General features: G+C 34.7%; 4 protein-coding genes, 1 long non-coding RNA gene and 1 pseudogene across 7 annotated transcripts; 1 reads left to right on the top strand and 5 right to left on the bottom strand.

Annotated features, from left to right (window-relative positions):
- Positions 1 to 45: 45 nt before the first annotated feature.
- LOC106444687 lies at positions 46 to 3,733 on the bottom strand (annotated as a pseudogene).
- A 1,066-nt stretch (positions 3,734 to 4,799) lies between these two features.
- LOC106444686 lies at positions 4,800 to 6,168 on the bottom strand. 3 transcript variants are annotated; one of them, XR_002663827.2, is made up of 3 exons: positions 5,453 to 6,156; positions 5,170 to 5,334; positions 4,800 to 5,065 (listed from the first exon to the last, which is right to left on the bottom strand). It is a non-coding gene; the product is annotated as an uncharacterized LOC106444686 (long non-coding RNA). The 3 variants fall into 3 exon arrangements; XR_007326695.1 differs by having other exon boundaries at positions 5,170 to 5,205; positions 5,453 to 6,127; XR_007326694.1 differs by having other exon boundaries at positions 5,170 to 6,168.
- A 5,109-nt stretch (positions 6,169 to 11,277) lies between these two features.
- LOC106440968 (outer mitochondrial transmembrane helix translocase) lies at positions 11,278 to 13,093 on the bottom strand. Its single transcript, XM_013882749.3, has 5 exons — positions 12,723 to 13,093; positions 12,329 to 12,629; positions 12,091 to 12,249; positions 11,723 to 12,018; positions 11,278 to 11,650 (listed from the first exon to the last, which is right to left on the bottom strand). Exons 1-5 carry the CDS (start codon positions 12,918 to 12,920, stop codon positions 11,426 to 11,428), a joined length of 1,179 nt encoding a protein of 392 aa, XP_013738203.1. The 5' UTR covers positions 12,921 to 13,093; the 3' UTR covers positions 11,278 to 11,425.
- Positions 13,094 to 13,906: 813 nt separating this feature from the next.
- LOC125607213 (B3 domain-containing protein REM9-like) lies at positions 13,907 to 14,840 on the bottom strand. Its single transcript, XM_048777075.1, has 3 exons — positions 14,415 to 14,840; positions 14,027 to 14,321; positions 13,907 to 13,935 (listed from the first exon to the last, which is right to left on the bottom strand). The coding sequence occupies exons 1-3, from the start codon at positions 14,838 to 14,840 to the stop codon at positions 13,907 to 13,909; spliced, it is 750 nt and encodes a 249-aa protein (XP_048633032.1).
- Positions 14,841 to 16,167: 1,327 nt separating this feature from the next.
- LOC106444684 (flavone 3'-O-methyltransferase 1) lies at positions 16,168 to 17,996 on the bottom strand. Its single transcript, XM_013886134.3, has 4 exons — positions 17,369 to 17,996; positions 16,973 to 17,283; positions 16,830 to 16,894; positions 16,168 to 16,717 (listed from the first exon to the last, which is right to left on the bottom strand). Exons 1-4 carry the CDS (start codon positions 17,791 to 17,793, stop codon positions 16,415 to 16,417), a joined length of 1,104 nt encoding a protein of 367 aa, XP_013741588.1. The 5' UTR covers positions 17,794 to 17,996; the 3' UTR covers positions 16,168 to 16,414.
- Positions 17,997 to 18,009: 13 nt separating this feature from the next.
- BNAA03G48760D lies at positions 18,010 to 19,544 on the top strand. The gene is made up of 3 exons (XM_013886133.3): positions 18,010 to 18,926; positions 19,016 to 19,102; positions 19,199 to 19,544. The coding sequence occupies exons 1-3, from the start codon at positions 18,639 to 18,641 to the stop codon at positions 19,331 to 19,333; spliced, it is 510 nt and encodes a 169-aa protein (XP_013741587.1). The 5' UTR covers positions 18,010 to 18,638; the 3' UTR covers positions 19,334 to 19,544.
- Positions 19,545 to 20,307: the final 763 nt, after the last annotated feature.

Below are 20,307 nucleotides of genomic sequence, written 5' to 3'. Positions count from 1 at the left end.
CAGACAAAACTGAACATCTTTAACTCAGTTCCGACACACTTGAAGAAGACTTTGCTAATAAGCCATGGAATGGCAGCTAAAGCGTGCTTTTTAACCAACAATCAAACATTCATTCTCACACCCATTCTTGTCCTTTTCCTGAGCAAATCACATGTGATATGCCTGGGGGATTCAGTCCCCAGTGTACAGTAGATTAAAAAATTCAGCAACAAAACCTTTGATCTGTAAGGGGAACATGTGGACCTTTTTGTTGTTTTTTTTGGACGACTATTATTGCTGAGATCCATATCGGCATTGGATATTTTCCCTTCCATGAGCTTCTCAACTGCATCGAGAGGAAGGCCCACCAGCTCTAGTGTCTTTTCCCACACTCTATGTGCAGTTTCTGTGTTGTGTGCTTCTTCGGAAGGATTTGTAGGTGGGAGATGAATGGGCAAACAGGCCAATCATCGCTTTTTAGTGTCTCCCAGTACTCTGGAATCTGAGGGTCTGTGGCTGAGAAGAGAGAACTTCTACAACCTTCTTGAGGTGAAAATATGAAATAAGGTATCACGGCATAAAGAGCTTGAAGAATCCTGGGTAGATCCCTCGCCTATCAAAAAAAAGAAAAAAGACAATTTTATTCAATGAAGTTCTTAGAAAACAGAATGGGTGTACATCCTGCATTTGTAACTAAATGAAGTGAAGCTAACACTCACAACATTTGTTAGGACAACACCAGGGGATAGACATATGACGCTAACTCCTGTTTCCAGAGGCAGCTTTTTGAAAAGAATGCTACTAAACATAATCTGGAAAATAAAGAGAACCAGATATTAAGTAACCGTTTCTGAAAATACGCAAATTCGACACACAGAAAAATGTTGCAGATGTAAATATTATTACGGTATGCTCACCTGGGCTAGCTTGCTGCTCGAGTATCCTATAACGCTCGAGTACTTGCGGCGACCAGAAACAACATTCATGTCATCCGGATCAACAAAACCAACACTATGCATCTACAAAAGTGAATCCGACAACACATTATCTTGCATGAAAAAGTAATCACCAAAGACGATAAATATAAACAGTCATGCCAGAGATTTTCACTCATATAAGCAATGATGAAACGCAGAAAGTAGAATCGAGTCATTGTAGTATGTTCCGGGTCAAAACTTTCAGCAAGCTTCTGTTCATATAATAACATGCATGTGTCTTTCAGCGATTTAGAGAGAACCTATCTTATTCCTCTATATATTCTGCAATCAATTGACACGACCAGAGCTTTTCAAGGTACAAAATTTACAGACAATTCACATTTTTTTTCAACATCATTACCTAAAGAGCATAGAAAACTGGAGAAGGCAGACTTGGAGCATGTAATGTTACTAGTGATCATAGAACTTACCACGGAATTCACATTGATGATTCGGCTAGGAGAACCTCGGATTAGAGACGGTAAAAGGAGCACTGAAAGAAGAGCTGGAGCTAAATGGTTTACTTGCATGTGCTGCTCGTATCCATCCTCTGAGGACTTTTGCTCCTCTACACAAATTAGAGAGCATAGCATTTAAGTTGATTTTTTCCCTCAACATATAACCGCAGAAAATGTAGCTACAATCATTTAAGAAAGATACTCATCAGACAGAGCGTCCATAAACTGGTTACAATAGTAGTCCTGCTATAAACAACCTTCGTAATTATAACTCGTAACAGTCTAGATTTGAAATCACAGCTATACATGCCAGTTGTCACTAATTGGGTCCATCAAGTTAGAAATATTGATAATGATGAATGATCCACTAGTGATGGGGTTTTCACCCAAGAAGGAAACAAAACGGAGAGAAAGAGTCAATGCTTTGCAGCTAAAAGGGGGCAATAAAACGAACCTCCCATAGCAAATATGCCAGCATTGTTAATCAGAACATGCAAAGGTCCCAAACGAGCGTTCCAAGCATCAGCGAATCTCGCAACCGAATCCAGTGAAATAAGATCAAGTTCCATTGCCTTTACAAAATAAAATAAAAAGTACACAGAGGATCCTAATCAGCTATGTAGATGTAAACAAACCAATACTCTTGTCTAATAACTAATAAGAGTGTACCTCGATATTAAGAGGGAGACCTTTGCCAGACCACTCGTTCTGCCATTGATGTATCAGCTCCTGAGCTGCCTTCGTGTTTCTCACGGCCATCACAACATGTGCACCAGCCTCCGCAAGCTGCCTGCAAACAAAAAAGCATCAGCAATCTTCAATCTACACAAAAGTCAAACTCGCGATTTGATTGACGGGGGAAGAGGATAAACCTAGCGGTTTCACGGCCAATGTCGCTGGTGGAGCCAGTGACAACGCAAGTGACGTCGTTGAGGGGAGGGAGAGGGAGAGGGTTGAGCAAATGAGAGGCGGTGATCCTCTGGAAGAGAATCTCCCCGAAAACGCTGCTCCATCCTCTCATTCACTTCATCCATCCCAAACTCTCCTTCTTCTTAGAGGAAGCTTCTTCGTCACTCATCTTCTTCTTCTTCGAGAGAGAGTTAGTAGATGTACGACGTTGTTATACACAGTGAGTAATGACAAGAAGTGTACTTTCCGTCAAAATCTAGGCTTCATTAAATTAAAATAAAATAACCTTAATGACATCTGGAAGAAGCATAGTGTTTACTATTTACAAATTACCACCCTACGTAGACCGTATATAGAGCATATGATTTAATATTAACATGTCAGATATTCATTTATTTAAACACAAGAGACTGACATGATTAACAACAAGCAGAGACACAATGAACTGAAAAATGGATGATGATGATTTATCTATGTACAGTTTTTGAGTCAAATCCAATAATGAATTCTTTCACTACCAATCCTCCTCCTTGACAATCTTAGCTTTTTCGAAAATGAACTTGCCTTCCTTGTACTTTTGCGAGGCCTCGTAGGCTCTCTCGTACTTCCAACCCAACGGTTCGTTGCAGTCAGCACAAGATATGTCAGCCACGGTGTGAGACCTGTTAGAAGATTCCGGTCTTCTTTAGCGCCTAAGACGATGTTCATTGCGTGGGAGAAGAGGAAGGCTCTCCCGGTTCTTCCCTAGTAATCGAGAACCATGGTATTAGAAATTCAACTGAAAATGGTATTCAGGATCGAGAAACACAAATGCTAATTTAACCAAGTTGCTTTGGTCTAGTGGTATAGGAGCTCCAGCTGGAGTGCCCGCCTCTGGGTTCGAGCCTTGGCCACTGCGGAATTTACATATGGGCTGCAGCATCCGAGACCGAAGACCGTTACACGGTGAGCCACATGGTGACGCCCTGGCAGCGTCCATGCTCACTTCGGTCTCTAGTCTGGACCACTTCGGTGGGGCCAGGATACTCGGTTAGCAAAAAAAAAAAAAAAAAAAAAAAAAAAAAAAAACACAAATGCTAAGAGCATCTCTCAGACATAACTAGTCTTGATGTTTATTACAATTTGAATCAAAAGGCTACTTCTTTGGTTTTGTCCCAAGGATCAATCAGTCTCCAAGTTTTTGATTTAACTTTCTAACACCAACAAAGAGGTAGGAAAAAATGCATTCTTGACCATTTCCAAATTCGAGTAGGGAAGACAATAAATAAAGTCAAGGACTTTCCTAAAATCTGAAATCACACGGAGATTCTCAGAGAACCAGCTAGTCATATAGTGATTCTCCACTTAGTTCTCTACATCTAACAAAAGAGATGATGAAGCAGATTCACCTGAAAAGCCTTAGAGCATCTCCAAAAGAAACTCTATAACTCTAAATATAGAGTTTTTTGCTCTCCAAAAAGGAACTTCAAAACTTCAAATTTGAAGTTTTGAAGAGTGAAACTCCAAATATAGAGTTTCACTTTTCAAAACTTCAAATTTGAAGTTTCATCTTTTTATTTGCATTTTGGTCCTTACAATTATACATCATATTTATAATTCTTAAATATTTTTTTTGTTTATTGTTTTAATCCTTAAAACTTTTATATCTCATAAATATTTCAAATTTGTTATATAAACTTAAGTTTTACACATGAAATTAATTAAAAGAATTAAAACAAGATTTATAATATTTTAAAACTAGAATTAAACAGCAAGAATATTACAAAAAACCATAATAAAAACTTATTAAAAAGACACATGAAGACATAATTATTACTCAAATTTAAATATTATAACAACACTAATAGTCTGGTAAATTTACTCTGGAACCTCCAAAATCTCCAAAATATTGTTCAACAAATTTTGTGTAACCGAAGATGATTGTTGTTGTTGCTCTTGACGCATTTTTCGTATGATTCTTTCTTGTTCACATGGAATGTATTCATGAATATTAACATCATCGATAGAAGCTAAGTTTTTTAGCAATATTTTATTTTCCTCTTTTATTTCTTTAAAAGCTAACTTTTTTGCTTTATTTTGCAGTCGTAATTCAATCATCTTATGACCTTTTTCCCTGCTTGTTGTACTTTCGTTTAAAAGATCAAGGATTTTTTCGTTTGATGATATCAAACTATCAGCAGACATATTATGAGGATATCCGGTTTCAACAATTTTTGGCTCGTAATCTACAAATAAAAAATAAAGAGAATCATTTCTTACTTCGAAATGCACTAGTTGATCATATATGGGATAGCATTATGGAAATAATTTATGCAATAATGTAATATTTGCTTGCAGTTTAATATTTTATTATGTGCTTTTATTTATAATTTTATATTTTAGTGTAAGATTTTTTTTAATTAATATTTCTGTAATATTTATATATATGTATTAGTTATTTATATAAGTTTTATGAATTTACATCAACTATGAAAAATATAAGGATCATAGTGTAAAATATAAATAATTTTGAAGTTAGGTTTGAAGTTTTACTTTTGGAGAAGAACACATTGAAACTTCAAATATAAAGTTTTGGAAACTTCAAAATAGAGTTCCTTTTTGGAGATGCTCTTAGAGATGATATCATCGTGAAGCCCTACATGATTCCTGCAGTTGCAGCAACTATACAGCCTTGGACCAATTGACTGAGCCATTTTCTCAAACACACTCTCAGTGCTCCAAGTAGATCAACCAAGTTCGCACCTTTTCATAAGAAATCGAATTTTACAAAAAAAAAAAAAAAAAAAACATAAACATATCCCACATGGAAACAATTGCGAAAAGACAAGAGGAGATAAAAGAGAAACCTTTCTAGAATCTGTAACTTCACAAAGCTCCAATGTCTGAGAAACAAAAGGATATAAGAGCAGGTGTTGGCGTGCAGGACTGAAGATTCCAATTTTCACACGGTTTTACCTCAAATTTGTCAATTAACAAATAGAAATGACAAGAGGCCCAACTATATACTATTACTAGACACAAGGAATATTAAAAAAAAATACATTATTAATATATTTGGTAGATATTCCCGGATTAAAAAAAAGGAGAATAATCAGACGAAAAGGAGTCGATGATTTTGAGGGATCTTACTAGGGTTTAACGGAGCGAACGAGCAAGAAAGATAATGGTGGAGCGATTTAAGGTTGGAGTCGGTTGAAAGTTTTTTGATCTTTATTCTTCTCTCTGATCTGATCAAGCAGTGAAGCGACTCTCTTGCCTTTCCTTTTCGGGTTTTTGCTTCTTATTTTTTTTAACTCGTAAATGAAAAAACTGCAAAGCCTTGATGAAAAATGGACAGGTGAAACATACTTGTCTCTTAATATTATTGTTTTTTTTAAATACTTTGTATTTCATAAATATTTATTTTCTAACATTTATGTACTTCACAAAAATCATTTTAAAATAAATACTCCCTTCCATTCTTTCTTTTCTGTCAGCCCCTTCCATTCTATTTTATTTGTATTTTTAAGTTTTTTCACGCAGATTAATTTTTTTATTAAATTTCATATTTTATCTTAATTACATTATTTCATTTAATTATTGAGCTAAAAGAATAGGGATAAAAATTAAAAAAAAAACTAGCAGTTAAATGCATAAAAACATGAAACAACACCTATAAAACAAATAAATTTTAGATTCTATAACGATACTTATTCTGAAAAGGAAAAAAAAACATATATTTTTTTTAATGAATCTCCCATAATAATAACGTAACAGCTTGGTGGTTATTGGAAGTGAAGAAAGAGATGACACTTACATAACCCATTGAGAAACATTGATAAAATTATGAACAATAGAGATTCAGTAATAAGATAAAGGGTGTTTTTCAAAACCAACCCATATTTTCAAGTCAAACCAAAAACCAACCTTTTTTTTTTGTCCATACTATTCATCAATAAAATTTTCATATCATTCTTATGTTTTTGAATTATTCACAAAATTGCTATTTTTATTTATTTTTTTATTAATTTCGAAATAAACAAAAAAACAAATACTCCCTAACCATTTCTTCTTATTTACAAAAATGCCATCATCATCAATTTTTTCAACCACCATGAACCACCATTTTTGAGCTCTAAACCTCTAGAATTCAATTTTCAACCACTTTTTTTCTCATTCTAACCCACAAAACTTCATTTCCTCTCATCTCCTCTACATTTCCATCTAAAAAACTCTCATAACTATCATTTTCATAATCACAAACTTCATATTTTTGAGTTTCTTCATTAGTGAATCGTTAAAGATGCTTTTTTTTGTTCATATTTGGAGTTTGGACGGTTGAAAAGGTTGGAAACGAGCTTTACACATGGAAAAGGTAACTATTTACATGGTTTTCGTTCTTTTTCAGATCTGTGTCGCGACGGTAGACTGTTTTGTATGTATACGCCTCCGTGGAGACTTACGATGCAGTCTATTTGTCAACGCACGGGTTAGTTTTGTAATTGACCAGACAATTTTTTTTTCTAACGCAGACTTCCCCAGTAGTCTCCGTCTTCACCTTTGACAACAAAAATAAAATTTTCGGTAGACTTACTAAGACGTCTACCTAAAAGAGGTTAGTTTTTCATTTGACCGAACTTTTGACTTTTCAAAATAGACTTCAACGGAAGTCTACAAAATGTAGACTACCAACGAAGTCTATAAAAGGTCAGTTTTGCATTTGACCAAAACTTTGACTTCGTGGAATAGGTTAGTTTTGTGTTTGACCAAAAAGTTTAAAAAGCAATCAAAAATTTATTAAATTGTAGACTTCATATACAGTCTTTTTATCTTAAAAAAAAAATGTAGACTGCGTATAAAGTCTACTTTTTTATTTTGGTCAAATGCAAAACCAACCCGTCGGATTTGAGAGTAGACTTCACAAGAAGTCTACACATCCGTAGACGTTCATTTCAATCTACTGATTTGAAGTCAAACTTGGTCAATTGCAAAACTAACCTCTTTCAAAAAAATTCAAAAATGTAGATTGCATATGAAGTCTAGTTCTGAAAGTCAAATCTTGGATGAATTCTGGTCAATTGCAAAAAGTAACATTTTTAAATTGTAGACTGAAATGAAAGTCTACATATACAAAATCACAACTTTTATTCAACTATAGAAACCAACCCGTAAAATAGTCAATTGCAAAAACCAACCCAAAGAGTAGACCTATTTGACAGTCTACGTCTGTAAACTGAAAAGAACATCTACATCTTCAGAGACTGAATATTAAGTCTGCATAGAAAAATCTATAAAAAAGTGGATTTGTGTATTATTCATTAAATTTTTTCTAGTTTTTTTGTTTGACAGTGTGTGTTAGTTAATCCTAATGGGTTTGAGTGATTTTGAAAAGATTTTTTTATAATTATGAAGGTATAATTTATTTAATTTGACAATGTTGTTAGCTAATAATTGTAGACGTATTTGTAAGTCTTCGTTTATAGTTTTGCTAATAAGGCTGAACTTGTTTTAAAGCTGAAGTCGGTGACTGTGGAATATAAATTTACATTCTCAGCATATAAGACAAACGAAAACTCTGTATGTGGCTAAGTGTCGTGTTCAAGGATGTGGTTGGAAACTTAGAGCGAGTGTGAAGCATGGGCCAAAGACATTTTGGGTGACAAAATATTCGAAAAGGATGAAAAATCGGAAAGGTTGAAGAATGTTCTTTGTGCATGATGGCTGTACACATGGTAAACTTCTTGAAATGACACAAGAAGATTATGATCTGGACAACAAAATTGAGAAGATGGTGCTAACATATTCCTTACCAAACATCATTTAAAACAAATGACTCCGAATCGGAAAATACTCCTCTTATGCCTGTCACGAATAATCGACAAGAACTTGATCGAGTTATCTAAAACACACTTTGTACGCCTTTGTGTATCAAGCCTGCGCCAAATACACTAAATTTTTTTGGATTGACTATATTTTAGATAATAAATGTAGACGTTTTTGTAAATCTACAAATGTAGACTGCAGTTGAAGTCTACGTCGTAAATTCTATTATAAGTGTATTTGTCTATTATTCATCATATTTTTTCATGATTTAATTATTTTACAGTGTATGTTAGTAAAATTTTAATGGTCTTAGATGAATTTCACAATTTAATGTGTTATAATTATACACTTGATACTTATTGCAAATTGTTTTGATTAGTGTTATTATTTAAAATTTTTGGGAAATTTTGTATAGATTTTCTTCTTCTCACATGTGTGTTAGTTTTTATTTTAGATTATGGTGGTTTTACTTGTTTGGTTGGTTAGATCTTGTGAAAAAATTGATATCTAACAAAAAAATTAATAATATCATACAAGTGAAAACAACTAAAAATGAATACAATGTTTATTGATTATGCATTAAAAAAATATTTAAAAATTAATATTTTATTATGAAATTTATTACAGAGCAATATATTAAAAAGTATTCTTGAGTATGTTTGATTTTTCATAATCTTGATGCTTCAAATAAAGTCTTGGAAAAAGTACCTGCAAAATAAGATAGAGTTATGAGAAAAACGTAAGATAAAAAATGAAATCATATTTTAGTAGACTTTTTATTAAGTCTACGTAAAGTTATTGTTTAGTAGACTTTAGTTGAAGTCTACACTAATGGAAAATTTTCATATCTAAAAGTGTGCATTTCGAAAATTTGAAAATACTTTGTTCTGGAAAATATTTCAAAAATGGTTTTTTGTCATCCTTGTAACAAAGCAAAAAGATAATGTATGAATTTATAAATTTAGTTCATTATAAACACAAAATATCTTATAATGAATATATGGAAAGCTTACATTTTTGGGAAGATGATTTGAAAACATTGAAAGAGAATACCTGCAAAATAAAATAAAATTATGAAAAATAAGATAAAAATTAAAATCATATTTGAGTAAACTTCTAATGAAATATGCTTAAAAGTCAAGGCTAGTAGACTTCGTTTGAAGTCTACCAGCCGTAAGTTTTAAGTAGATTTCAAATGAAGTCTACTCTATAAAAAAAATAGATCTGAAAAATTAGTACATTAAAAATATGAAATAAGTTTAAATCTAAAAAACTTTTAAAAATATGATTTAGTAGACAAAATAGTTATAAATTAAAGACATATTAATATGAATTTTAATATGTAACTTTATTTGAATATAAATACTAGAACACATATTTTAAATCTATAGATGTAAACCTTACATTTCTAGGAGGAGAAGAGAACAACTATGGAAGAAAATACCTGCAAAATAAGATAAAATTATTAAAAAGCATAGAAAAAAATTAAAGTCATATTTTTGTAGACTTCTAATGAAGTATGCTTAAACTTTGTGGTTTAGTAAACTTCATATGAAGTTTTGATCCAAAAAAAAAAAGTAAACTTCATATGAAGTCTGCAAGCTTTAGTAAACTTCTTTAGAAGTCTACACTGTCTGATAATTTTCAGATCTGAAAAAATCTATATATTTTGAAATGTGAAAATAATTTTAAATCTGAAAATAATTTACATAATAGAATTTATAAGGTAAACTATTAGCAAATTAATGTAGAGAGCTTGATCTATAAATTTATTTGAATATAAACATGTAAATACATATTTATAATCTATTAATCTAAAACTTACATTTTTAGAGGAGATAATGAAATCCATGAGTGATAATACCTATCAAAAAAAGATAATATTGTGAGAAATTAACATAAAAATACACATTTAAAATCTATAGATCTAAAACTTACATTTTTTAAAGGAGAAGATGAAAACCATGAATCATAATATCTAGAATGACAAGATAATATTGTGAGAAAGACTTGAGAAAATTTTAGAGAGAAAGAAGATAATGAGAGAGATTTGGAAACAATTGAGAGAATTTTAGAGAGAAGAGAGAAAGTTTTAGAGAGAAGGGAGAGAGTATTAAAAACTTGTGCAGCCACTTTAGAGAGAGAGATTGTATAAATTTTGTTTATATAGGGAGACAAAAATGTAACTAGGTTAAAATTTACGATACTGTAGACCTCGTTTGAAGTCTACTAAAATTAAAATTTTGGAGTAGATCTTATTATAACATAGTAGACCTTTTTGGAAGTCTACTATAATAATTTAATTATTGTTATTTATTCTTTATTATTTTAGTAATTTTAATATATGATTTATTAAATTTATTTCTTTATTTTTTAATAGTTATAGTATATGATTTAATTTTTTTATTCGTAAGGAACTTAACTTAGTTTAAATATAATGATTTTTTTGTAAAACAAATTAAAAAATGTAGACTGAAAAATACGTCTTCAGATAAATAGACTTTATTGTAGGTCTACGAAACCCTAAACCACAAATCTCAAACCCTAAATGTTTTGCTTGATAATCAAAAGTCTCATTTATACAAAATATAAACTACTAAACATTAATATGCAGATTTAAGTTAATAAAACAAAAAAAAAACAAAATCTAAAATCTAACCCTATGAAATCAACTACTAAAAGACATAACATGTTAGAACCTTTTGTTTCTAAACTATGAACATAGTCTAACACATGATAACCAAATTAGTATATATTCTTCAAAATTGTTCGATTATATGAAATTTTAATTTATTTACTTCATATTATCCATTATATTGATGATTAGTTAAAAATATCACAATAATTATTTTTATAAATTTTTAAAATTAAATTATTAGATCAAATTAGAGTGTAGACTACAAAACAAGTCTATAAAGTAGACTTCGTAGGAAGTCTATATATATGTAGACTTCTTTTATTACATGTAGACTTCCAAATGATAGAAACGTAAAATACATTTCTGTTTTTTGTTTGGTCATAAGGGTTAAATAGTACTTTCATTACTCCTTTAGGTTGGTTTTGCATTTGACTGAAAGTGGAGTACACTTTTACATTTGACTTGAATATTTGGGTTAGTTTTAGCAAATGTCCCTAAGATCAAAGCCTCTTGGTAAACAGCAAAAAAAAAAGAAGAAATTATAAATCATTCTATAAAGACACTATTACAGAACAGAGTGAAACTGTTGCAAAAGCTCTAAACTTTTTCCCATATGAAACCAGAACATTTAAATAAATAAAAAAGTTGATCCGTAATTACTTTCAGGAATCTTCTTCAGGTTCGTCGCGCTGCCACGAACCCTGAGAATCTGACTGAATGTTAATGAATTGAGAGACTAGCAGCTTCGAGATTCCACTTATCGCTGCTTGGACCTCATCTGGCTCCCTTGACACTCTCAGCCCAGAGTACTCTCCTGCTGCTACTTGCGTCTTCTTTGACGTAGCTAGAACTTTCTCCAAATCAAGCTGTGATAGTGGCCTAGGGACCTGCAAACTCACAACATCAATTAATACTTCAAGAAGGATGCAACATTCAACAGTATGCTACTTAAAACTTACAGGACATGGTCTCCCTTTTCTCTCTTCCTCTAGTATTTCTCTGATAGGGAAGTACGCTGCTTTCTTACAGAGCTCAAAGATGTCTGATCCTGTATACCCTTCGCATAAACGAGCCACGTGATCAAAGTCAATATCAGGCTCCACCCTCTCTCCTTTCAATGTCACCTTCAATATCTCAGCTCTCTCCTTACGATCAGGCATTCCAATCTCAAACGCCTGAGGAAGCCGCCTCAGTATCGCTTCATCAAGCTCTGACGGTCTGTTAGTTGCTGCAAGAACCATAACCCTCGCATTCGCTACAAAGCAAACCATTAGCTAGACTGCACTATAGTCTAAAGTAAGCTGAAAGGTAAAAGGATTCAACTTACGATCAGTGGAGAATCCATCCCATAAAGCCATAAACTCAGTCTTCATATTCGCCATTGCTTCATGATCCGTCGAACGGCGCTGACCAAGAAAGCTGTCAACCTCATCGATAAAAATGATAGCAGGCTGGAGTTTATACGCCAAGCTAAACACAGCAGCAACTGAAAAAGGAACAAAACAGAATCATTACACAGAAGAAACTTTTACCAACAGAACCAAAGAATAAAGCCTTAGTCTTACCAAGCTTCTGAGCATCACCAAACCACTTGCTCATCAGATTAGAAACCCTCACGTTAATAAAAACAGCTCCTGATTCTTTAGCAATAGCCTTAGCAAGCATTGTCTTCCCAGTACCAGGAGGCCCGTAGAGCAAGACACCTTTCTGAGGTCCAAGCAGTTTCCCATAAGCAAAAAGCTCAGGTCTTTTCAACGGCAAGATCACAAGCTCGTACAAAGACTGCTTGATGGTTTCCAATCCTCCGATAGAACCAAACTCCACATCAATGTGGTCGGGGTTTATCACATCACACGCTATTACATCCTGTTTTACAATAACAAGACACAAGTGAGTATTACTCTAGGCTCTCTAGCTTAGCTCCTAGATAGAAAAAAGAGTGAAAATCGAAACGATCACCTCGTATGAATTGGTGTGGATAAGAGGACGACCTAGACGCTTGGAGATTTCTTTCTTATGCTCTAGAGCTTTCTTGGACGCCTCGCGATTAGGGTCGAGATGTTTGAGGCCGGCGAACAGAACTAAGCAGCTGAGAGCAGCGCTCGCCGCGTAGAGTATGAGTTCTTGCAAGATCTTCGTCTCCGAGGAGCCGCCCATTTCTCTTTCCAAAGAGGCAACCTTTCCTTTTTAATTTCAGAGGATCTTATATAAGGAATTAAAGAATCTCCAGAGATTTAGGTTTGTAAGATGATATATGTTTGCAGAACACGGTGGGAGTCTTGCTTCTTCTTGCGGACGACGACAGAGTTTCTGTTTTGTCTATTGGGTTCTCGAATGCTTGAGGATGTGAAATTACTGATAATGCCCCTCGGTTACACCGTCGTTAATTCGTTAACCGGATTGGTCAAGAAGGACCTTAATGAGCTCAAGTTGGGCCGTATAAATAATTAATAAACACTTAAAGAGCATAAGAGCAAACTTTGGGGTTCACCAAATTGTTTTAATATTTTTTGTGGGCCCATGAACGAACCCGAATTTGTTGTTTTCAGCATTAGTGAACCCGAAGAAGGAGTTCATATAAATAAAATAATAATTTTTTTAAAAAATTAAAAATTATTGAGAATACATGAATAAAATATTAAAATGTATTATAAAATTGATGAAAACATTTTATTCAATACATTAAGAGTAGATTACATAAAACGAGCAACCAAACTTTTGCCAAATATTTTCGACTAAATCAGCTTTTAAACGATCATGATTCTCTAAATCTCGAACATATCATCGGGATAAAGAGTGCCATTTCAGATGTAGAAAAGCTATGTTAGAGTTTTGGAGTTTAAGTTTTGGCTTTCGAGATATGTTTTAATATTTTGGTTTGTGTTTTCAGATGTAGAAAAGCTATGTTTTAAAACTTTATGTTGTTTCTTAACTTAAATTCAATTCATATAAACATTTTGTTCGATGATCAGTCTACGCATTCAACAAAGGAATTAAGTTCGAGAATGTTTAACTTAGCATAAAAGTTCACATAGAAAAACCATTCAAGTTTTACAAACCGAAATACATAAGTTGATAAGTTGCTAATGAAACAAAAAGAAACAAGTTAAGATGATAGAGAGGAAAGACCGCAAAAGAGCCATCTAATTTCGTGAGGTAGAAGCAATGCTACCTGTAGAAGAAGAGAACACAAGTTAAAGCAGAAGCAAAGTAGTAACATTGAAGATATAGACAACACAAACAAGTCAAATGAGAAGACTTACCATCGATTCTGCTGAAGTGGTTGATCAGTAGTTCAGTACACTCCTTCCTTTCCGGACATACACACAGTAATGGAGTTGTCGTCCCGTCTCCAACCACGTTGAACACAAACAAAGCTCCGTTGGTGCATCTGTTATCACGACAGAACTTTCTCCACCCTCTGCTGATGTAATATGCGCCGTCTGATTCGCTAAATCCGAAGCGCGCAGTCCATGATTTTCCCTCCTTGTTGACAAGTTTGACCTCTTTGCATTGTTGGTTCAAAGCACCACACCACATAGCTTCCACATAAAGAAACTACAAACACAGAAATAGCATCAGCCAAGAAGCAGTAATACAAACAAATAAATAACTAAATATGGTGTGAGACATAGTCAAAATTTTACGCACCATTTTGTCGTCCTTTTGATTTGTAGCAGTAACCTCAGCCAAGAAGCAGTAGTCGTATGAGAAAGTAGGAGCATCATCCGCGTCGGCTTCTTCCTTAACGATGTGAGGATGTGTATACTGAATCTCACAACAGCTAGGACCAAAAGGAGTCACATGAAAGACCATGTCTCCTTCGAGTTTGAAGATGACAATATCACCGATTCGAAGATCATGTGCTTCGGTGAACTCTTTCCAACCTTTGGTGAGTGTCCTGCCTTCTCGGATCACCTCCCAAATTTGATCCGAAGCGTCCGATCTTAGCTTCCATGGTTTATTGATCTCAGCCCCTTGTATGTGTTTTGAGTAGAAGTCAAGTGGTATTGCCACGCCACTTTGAAAACCAGGAAGAAGAGGCTTGAAGAAATGAGGTTCTCGGGGAGTTTCCATCTGCAACAATCGAGTTTCAGAAAGCATACTGAACCCAAAGAAATGAACCTTTAAACAAACTGTGAACCCTCAATCGCAATTATTAGCACACATTAACGACAGATTATTAGCACACATTAACGACAGATTATGATTAAATGAACCCTCAATCGAACTCCATATCGATTAAGAACCCTAAAAAAACCCCAAATCGATTTTAAATCACACAAATCGCAAATCCCTTTCGAACATTCAGAGAAACGAACCCTAAATGCAACGACCATGACGATTTACAGCAATTATTCGATACCCAGATTTCGATTTACATCTCTAACGCGAAAGCCCCAATTTTTTCAATTCCGAGAAAACGGTTTCGAGTTTCCACCACAAAATTGAACCAATTCAACCCTCAATCTACTCGATACTCACATGAGCAAGTGGAGAAGACACTTCGTCATCGATTAGAACGAGAAAACCTCCGGGAGACGAAGTCGCACGAAATATCGCCTCTCACAACAAAACCCTAGCTTTTTGGTGGAGAAGAACAAATGAGTCGATACACGGAGAATCCCAACTTTCCTCCTCCTCTACGCGCTTTCGTTCAACAAATCAACACCCGACGCGTGGCTTGAACCCGCTTCATACGATATCACTCGTAAGGCCCGGTTCATCAAAACGAATCCATTTTTTATTTTCTTTTATTCATCGGCCCCTTAGAACTCGAGCCCATGAACCTCACTAAAACTCCTACTGCGCATGGTCTAAGAGCATGATTATCGGGAGTCCTTATTCTAAGGTCCTTAATATATATATATATTATATATGCGTATATAATTACAGGTTAAGGACTTTACGGAAACCCAAACCGAAAGTTCTTTAATTAAGAAACTTTCGGTTTGGGTTTCCGTAAAGTCCTTAACCCGCAATTATATAATATATACATATAAATACATGTGTATTAAGAACTTTAGAATAAAGACCCCCAATAATCATGCTCTAATTAACAGTGGTTCAATTCTTAACTTGGTTTTTAAGGGGTTGGTCCCAAAACAAAAGTAGTGTCTTTCGCCTCTTCTATAAAGATTGAGTTTAACTTGGTTCTTGCACTGTTTGCGTACCCCACTGATATATAGTAGCCCCCGATTGATTCGTCTTTTAATTATTATTTTTTTATCAGACAAAAAAAAAATCAAGAACCTGTGTAGGGTTAATCATGTTCTAAACTTGTTGGTAACAAGTAAGAAAACAAAGGTGATTCCGGTGAAGATGATGTGCATGTTTTAGCCACAAATGTTTGTCGATCCTAAGAAGAAACATAACTTTTGGACCATGTTTTTGTTTTACATTATTTTGGGATAAATGATACTATATTTTTATTAAACTTTGTATCCATTTACACATCTTATATATATATTGAAAATACATTTACAAAGAAATACATTTTCCAACAACTTAAACAACGAAGGATAGTGGCCTTACAAGACAGAGAGACAAGATATATGCAGAAGATAACGTTGTAGAACAATACATGGAAGCAAAACAAACGAGAAGGATACAATGTTCCATGGATAGATGTAGTTTTGTACATATCGGGTTTATATCTTCTTGAGGAACTCCATGATGTGAGTGCCATAGGCTCTGCAGACAACTTGGAAGCCTTGAAAGCCGGATTCTTTGGCCAGTGCCTCAAATTCTTCCTCGGTACGTTCCTTACCTCCGGGGTTGTGAGCCAACATGAGGCAGTCCATGTGGACAACTTCTTTTGTCATAAGGCTCGAGTCTGGCAGCACGGGAAGTATAGATTCCGCCACTATCACCTTTCCGTTGTCAGGGAGTGCATCATAGCAGTTCTTGAGAAATTTCAAACAGTGTTGGTCGCTCCAATCATGACATATCCACTGTCACATGTAAGAAATGTTAAAAAAAAAACATATGTATAATAGGTTTATAAGCAGGGTACACTCTTATTCACCTTGTTGCCAAGAAACTTAATAGGACTAGTTTACTAACCTTCATGAAGATGGCATCTGCTTTAGGGACATTCACAAACATATCTCCCCCAATATGTTCAATACCTGAATCATTAAAGAAAACTCAACCAATATATATTTCAGGACTAAATGCTTTTCGGAAGCAAAAAGAGAAGTATATACCAGGGTAAGAAACAGCTTCCTCAATGACATGAGGGAGATCATAAAGGATGCCTTTGATGTGTGGATGCTTGGAAACAATCATACGGAGAGTGACTCCAATGCCACCACCAACATCCACCAGCGAAGACAATCCCTCAAAGCCTTTGTAGGTCTCCAGAATCTGGGTCATGACGATGGTGGTGTGGTTGGACATTCCATTGTTGAACACCTTGTTGAATCTTGGGTCGGCCCCTTGGTACTCGAAAGCGTTCATACCAAATGCCTTGTTGAATGGAATCCCACCTTCAAGAATTGCATCTTTCAAATGGTACCTACACTCATATGATATCATTATAAACTTGTTTTTTGATAATACTATTTATCAAATATACAAGTTGGTTGGAATATTTTATATACCAGCTCTCCATGAAGACCTTGTCTCTGTTCAAATGACAGAGTGCAGCAAGTGAGACCCCTTCTTCGTTCTTAATAAGGTACTTGCAAACCGGTCCAAGTCCGTACATACGCTCCACAACCCCATCAGGAAGTTTACGGACAGAGCATGTCAAGATGGAGTAAGCCGCAAGCAACCTGAGGATCCGGTCGACCATGACTGGAGCATCAGGGTTCTCGGTCGGAAGATGGGAAGATATTTCTGTCGGGGACAATTGACCGCCAGGGAGAGCGACATTTTTGGATATGATCTCGAGCAGGTCTAGCTCCAAAGCCGATGTCAAAACCATAGGAAGCACGGTGGCGCCAGCTAGCTGCATGGCAAAGAGGTTGGCCTCTTCGTCGGAGACTTTAGCAGGAGTGATCTGTGTTTCAGCCAAGGATCCCATTGTGACTTTTTTTTGGGGGTGGGATTTTTATTCTATTTTGTAACGAGTTTGGTCTCTGACTTGAGAATGATGTGATGAGTGATGAGTGAGAATTTGGTCTCTATTTATACTAAAAAAAGTAGCCGCCATCTATGACAACATGGACAATGAATATTGTATTTACGGGATTCACTATTTGTACTTGGTAGTTGTTATTTTCTTTAATCAACAATTGATGTTTTAAATTAAACACAGTTATAGGTTAAATACTAGTATTACATAAAACTAATCCAAAGATGCATGGGAAAAATCAATAAAGATAGAAGGAGAGGGAAAGGCATGGCTCATGCAACATTAGTTGGTCATAACCATGCCTACTAAAACTTGTTTTCCGTCCCGTGGTACGTCTCCATCACAAAAAAAAATTAAAATTTATTACAATTTGATTTCCCTACTCGTTTATTGGATGTAACAGATTAGAGTTAGAAGTTAAACAATTTTTTTTTCTTTTTTTTAAAACACAAAGTTAAACAAATACGAGTTGTATATCCTGTCTTTAGTGATACATCTCAGCGACACCATTAATTAAGATCTAAATCGAACCTACTGTGAAGACTGGATTTGTCTATTAGAGGCCATTAATTGAGGCCCATATTCACTTAAACGTACCAAACGCCTAACCAAATTGCAATTTGGTTGATTTATTCGAAGATAATTAAATATTTCGAAAAGAAACCGAATCGTCATCGCTGCTTCTTTAAATCTCAGTGCGGTGTAGAGGCGCAACGGTCACTTTGCATTTTCTGAAAGAAAAAGCTCTCTCAAGAAAGAACCAAGAAAAGATCGATACTTTACAGTCTGAAAAAATGGAAATTGTGGAGATAGCTCCAGATCTGTGGGAGGCGATGAAGACCAAGAGAAGAAAGAAACTCAGCAACGAGGAGATAGCAGAAGTAGAAGAAGTAGAAGAAGGGACACCTCTCAGAGGCATGTTCTGTCTCAAAACAAGACAGGAGGATATGAAGCCTTTCGAGGAGAAAGAGGATTGCTTTATCCTCGATTTCGACCCCAGCGATTCATTCGACTCGTCCTTCTCCGATAACCCAGAAGGAGGTGATGACGACGACGTGGCGATTATACACGAGAAAGGACAGGTTTTGGTTCTTACTGACTCTTGGGTACTTTTGATTTCATGTAAAGTTTGGATCTTTAGGCATAATCTTGACGCGATTACTGCTTTCAGGTGGCTTGTAGGGACTTCCCACATCCAAGGCATCTCTGCTTGAAATACCCATTTGGATCGACTCAGCACTCACTGCATTGTAATCAGGTAAGATAGATCTGTTTATAGTTATATGTCATCTGACACAGAGTTTCAAGGGTTTAATGTAACACAAGTTTATGGTTTGTTTATGTGTGTGTGTAGTGTTACTGCTATGTCTGTGATTTGGCTGCACCTTGCCCACATTGGACGCTGAGTAATGAACCGCATTGTGAAGCATTAGAAAATTCTAGGTGGAGGAGTTTACGGGAGCTGCACCGCGGCCGTAGAGGACATTAGGTGTAAGAAGCGTTTATGAGAGTTGTGTCAGAATCTTGCTGCTCTCTGCACCAAACAAGTGAAGGACGTGTGGTGGAATTTGTTTTTTTTTTTTGGATTGCTAAATCTTGAGAGTGATGAATGTTATGAGTCTGTAATAACAGTGCCATCTTGAGATGAGTATTTTGCTTAACATCATTTTCAATATTTAGCAAGAGCAGTTGTGCAGTCACTAAGTAACTCAGCAAATATCACATGCATTTTGTAGATAACTAAATTTTTCCGAGGAATAGTCTAGAGTTCGGAGTATTCGGGTAGAAGCAAGTTTCAGTGGATCATGGATGTCTGAATATTCAGAAGGAATGTTTAAATGGGAGAATGAAGCAATGTAGTTTTAAAGAAGATGTGTTAGTGTTGGTGTTGGTGTTGCTGACTAGATTCTTCTCTTATTCCAACTTGGCATCCTTCGTGGACCGTACGGATTTTACTGATTTTGTGCTTTTAAAACGAAGTATAAAAATTTGATTTTGTGCGATACCAATGGTTATATTCTTGGTTCTAGAATCTCTAACAAGTCAATAATGAACCAATTGAAAATGACGTTGTTCTTTTAGGACACCAACAATTGGATATTGTCAGTTACAAAAAAAAAAAAAACAATTGGATATTGTTTTAAAACCGTGCATGTTCACACACAGCGTCCATATAGTCTTGTGATTCTAGAAATAAAAGAGTCAAAATAATTGATGACATGTCAATGGCATGAAACTAATTGAAAGTGATATAATCACATAGGAAAATTTAGAATTTTAAAATTTTCATGTGAGAATTTTGTCTGTCAACGTTTTGGGTTTCACAAAAATAAAATTAAAATAAGTTTCACAAAAATAAAATTAAAATAAGTTAGATCAAAATTTTATGAAACTAATTATTTATATATGATTATCTTTGTTTATTTTTCATTTTTACAAAAAAAGATATCTAAATTAAAATGA

This window comes from Brassica napus, chromosome A3, assembly GCF_020379485.1.
Source record: "Brassica napus cultivar Da-Ae chromosome A3, Da-Ae, whole genome shotgun sequence".
Lineage (NCBI taxonomy): Eukaryota > Viridiplantae > Streptophyta > Magnoliopsida > Brassicales > Brassicaceae > Brassica > Brassica napus.
Note: the sequence above shows the minus strand (reverse complement) of the source record. Positions and strands in the feature narration are given on the sequence as shown.

Excerpts from the sequence above, each read along its gene's own strand:
- LOC106440968 (XM_013882749.3), bottom strand. The coding sequence starts at position 12,920 with ATGGGCGGCTCCTCGGAGACGAAGATCTTGCAAGAACTCATACTCTAC. Across the intron at positions 12,250-12,328 it reads TGGTGATGCTCAGAAGCTTG|TTGCTGCTGTGTTTAGCTTG; the intron begins GTAAGACTAAGG and ends TTCCTTTTTCAG. Across the intron at positions 12,019-12,090 it reads GGATGGATTCTCCACTGATC|CGAATGCGAGGGTTATGGTT; the intron begins GTAAGTTGAATC and ends TTTGCTTTGTAG.
- LOC125607213 (XM_048777075.1), bottom strand. The coding sequence starts at position 14,840 with ATGGAAACTCCCCGAGAACCTCATTTCTTCAAGCCTCTTCTTCCTGGT. Across the intron at positions 14,322-14,414 it reads ATCAAAAGGACGACAAAATG|TTTCTTTATGTGGAAGCTAT; the intron begins GTGCGTAAAATT and ends CTGTGTTTGTAG. Across the intron at positions 13,936-14,026 it reads CCACTTCAGCAGAATCGATG|GTAGCATTGCTTCTACCTCA; the intron begins GTAAGTCTTCTC and ends CTTCTTCTACAG.
- BNAA03G48760D (XM_013886133.3), top strand. The coding sequence starts at position 18,639 with ATGGAAATTGTGGAGATAGCTCCAGATCTGTGGGAGGCGATGAAGACC. Across the intron at positions 18,927-19,015 it reads TTATACACGAGAAAGGACAG|GTGGCTTGTAGGGACTTCCC; the intron begins GTTTTGGTTCTT and ends TACTGCTTTCAG. Across the intron at positions 19,103-19,198 it reads ACTCACTGCATTGTAATCAG|TGTTACTGCTATGTCTGTGA; the intron begins GTAAGATAGATC and ends GTGTGTGTGTAG.
- LOC106444684 (XM_013886134.3), bottom strand. The coding sequence starts at position 17,793 with ATGGGATCCTTGGCTGAAACACAGATCACTCCTGCTAAAGTCTCCGAC. Across the intron at positions 17,284-17,368 it reads AAGGTCTTCATGGAGAGCTG|GTACCATTTGAAAGATGCAA; the intron begins GTATATAAAATA and ends ATATGAGTGTAG. Across the intron at positions 16,718-16,829 it reads CAGATGCCATCTTCATGAAG|TGGATATGTCATGATTGGAG; the intron begins GTTAGTAAACTA and ends TACATGTGACAG.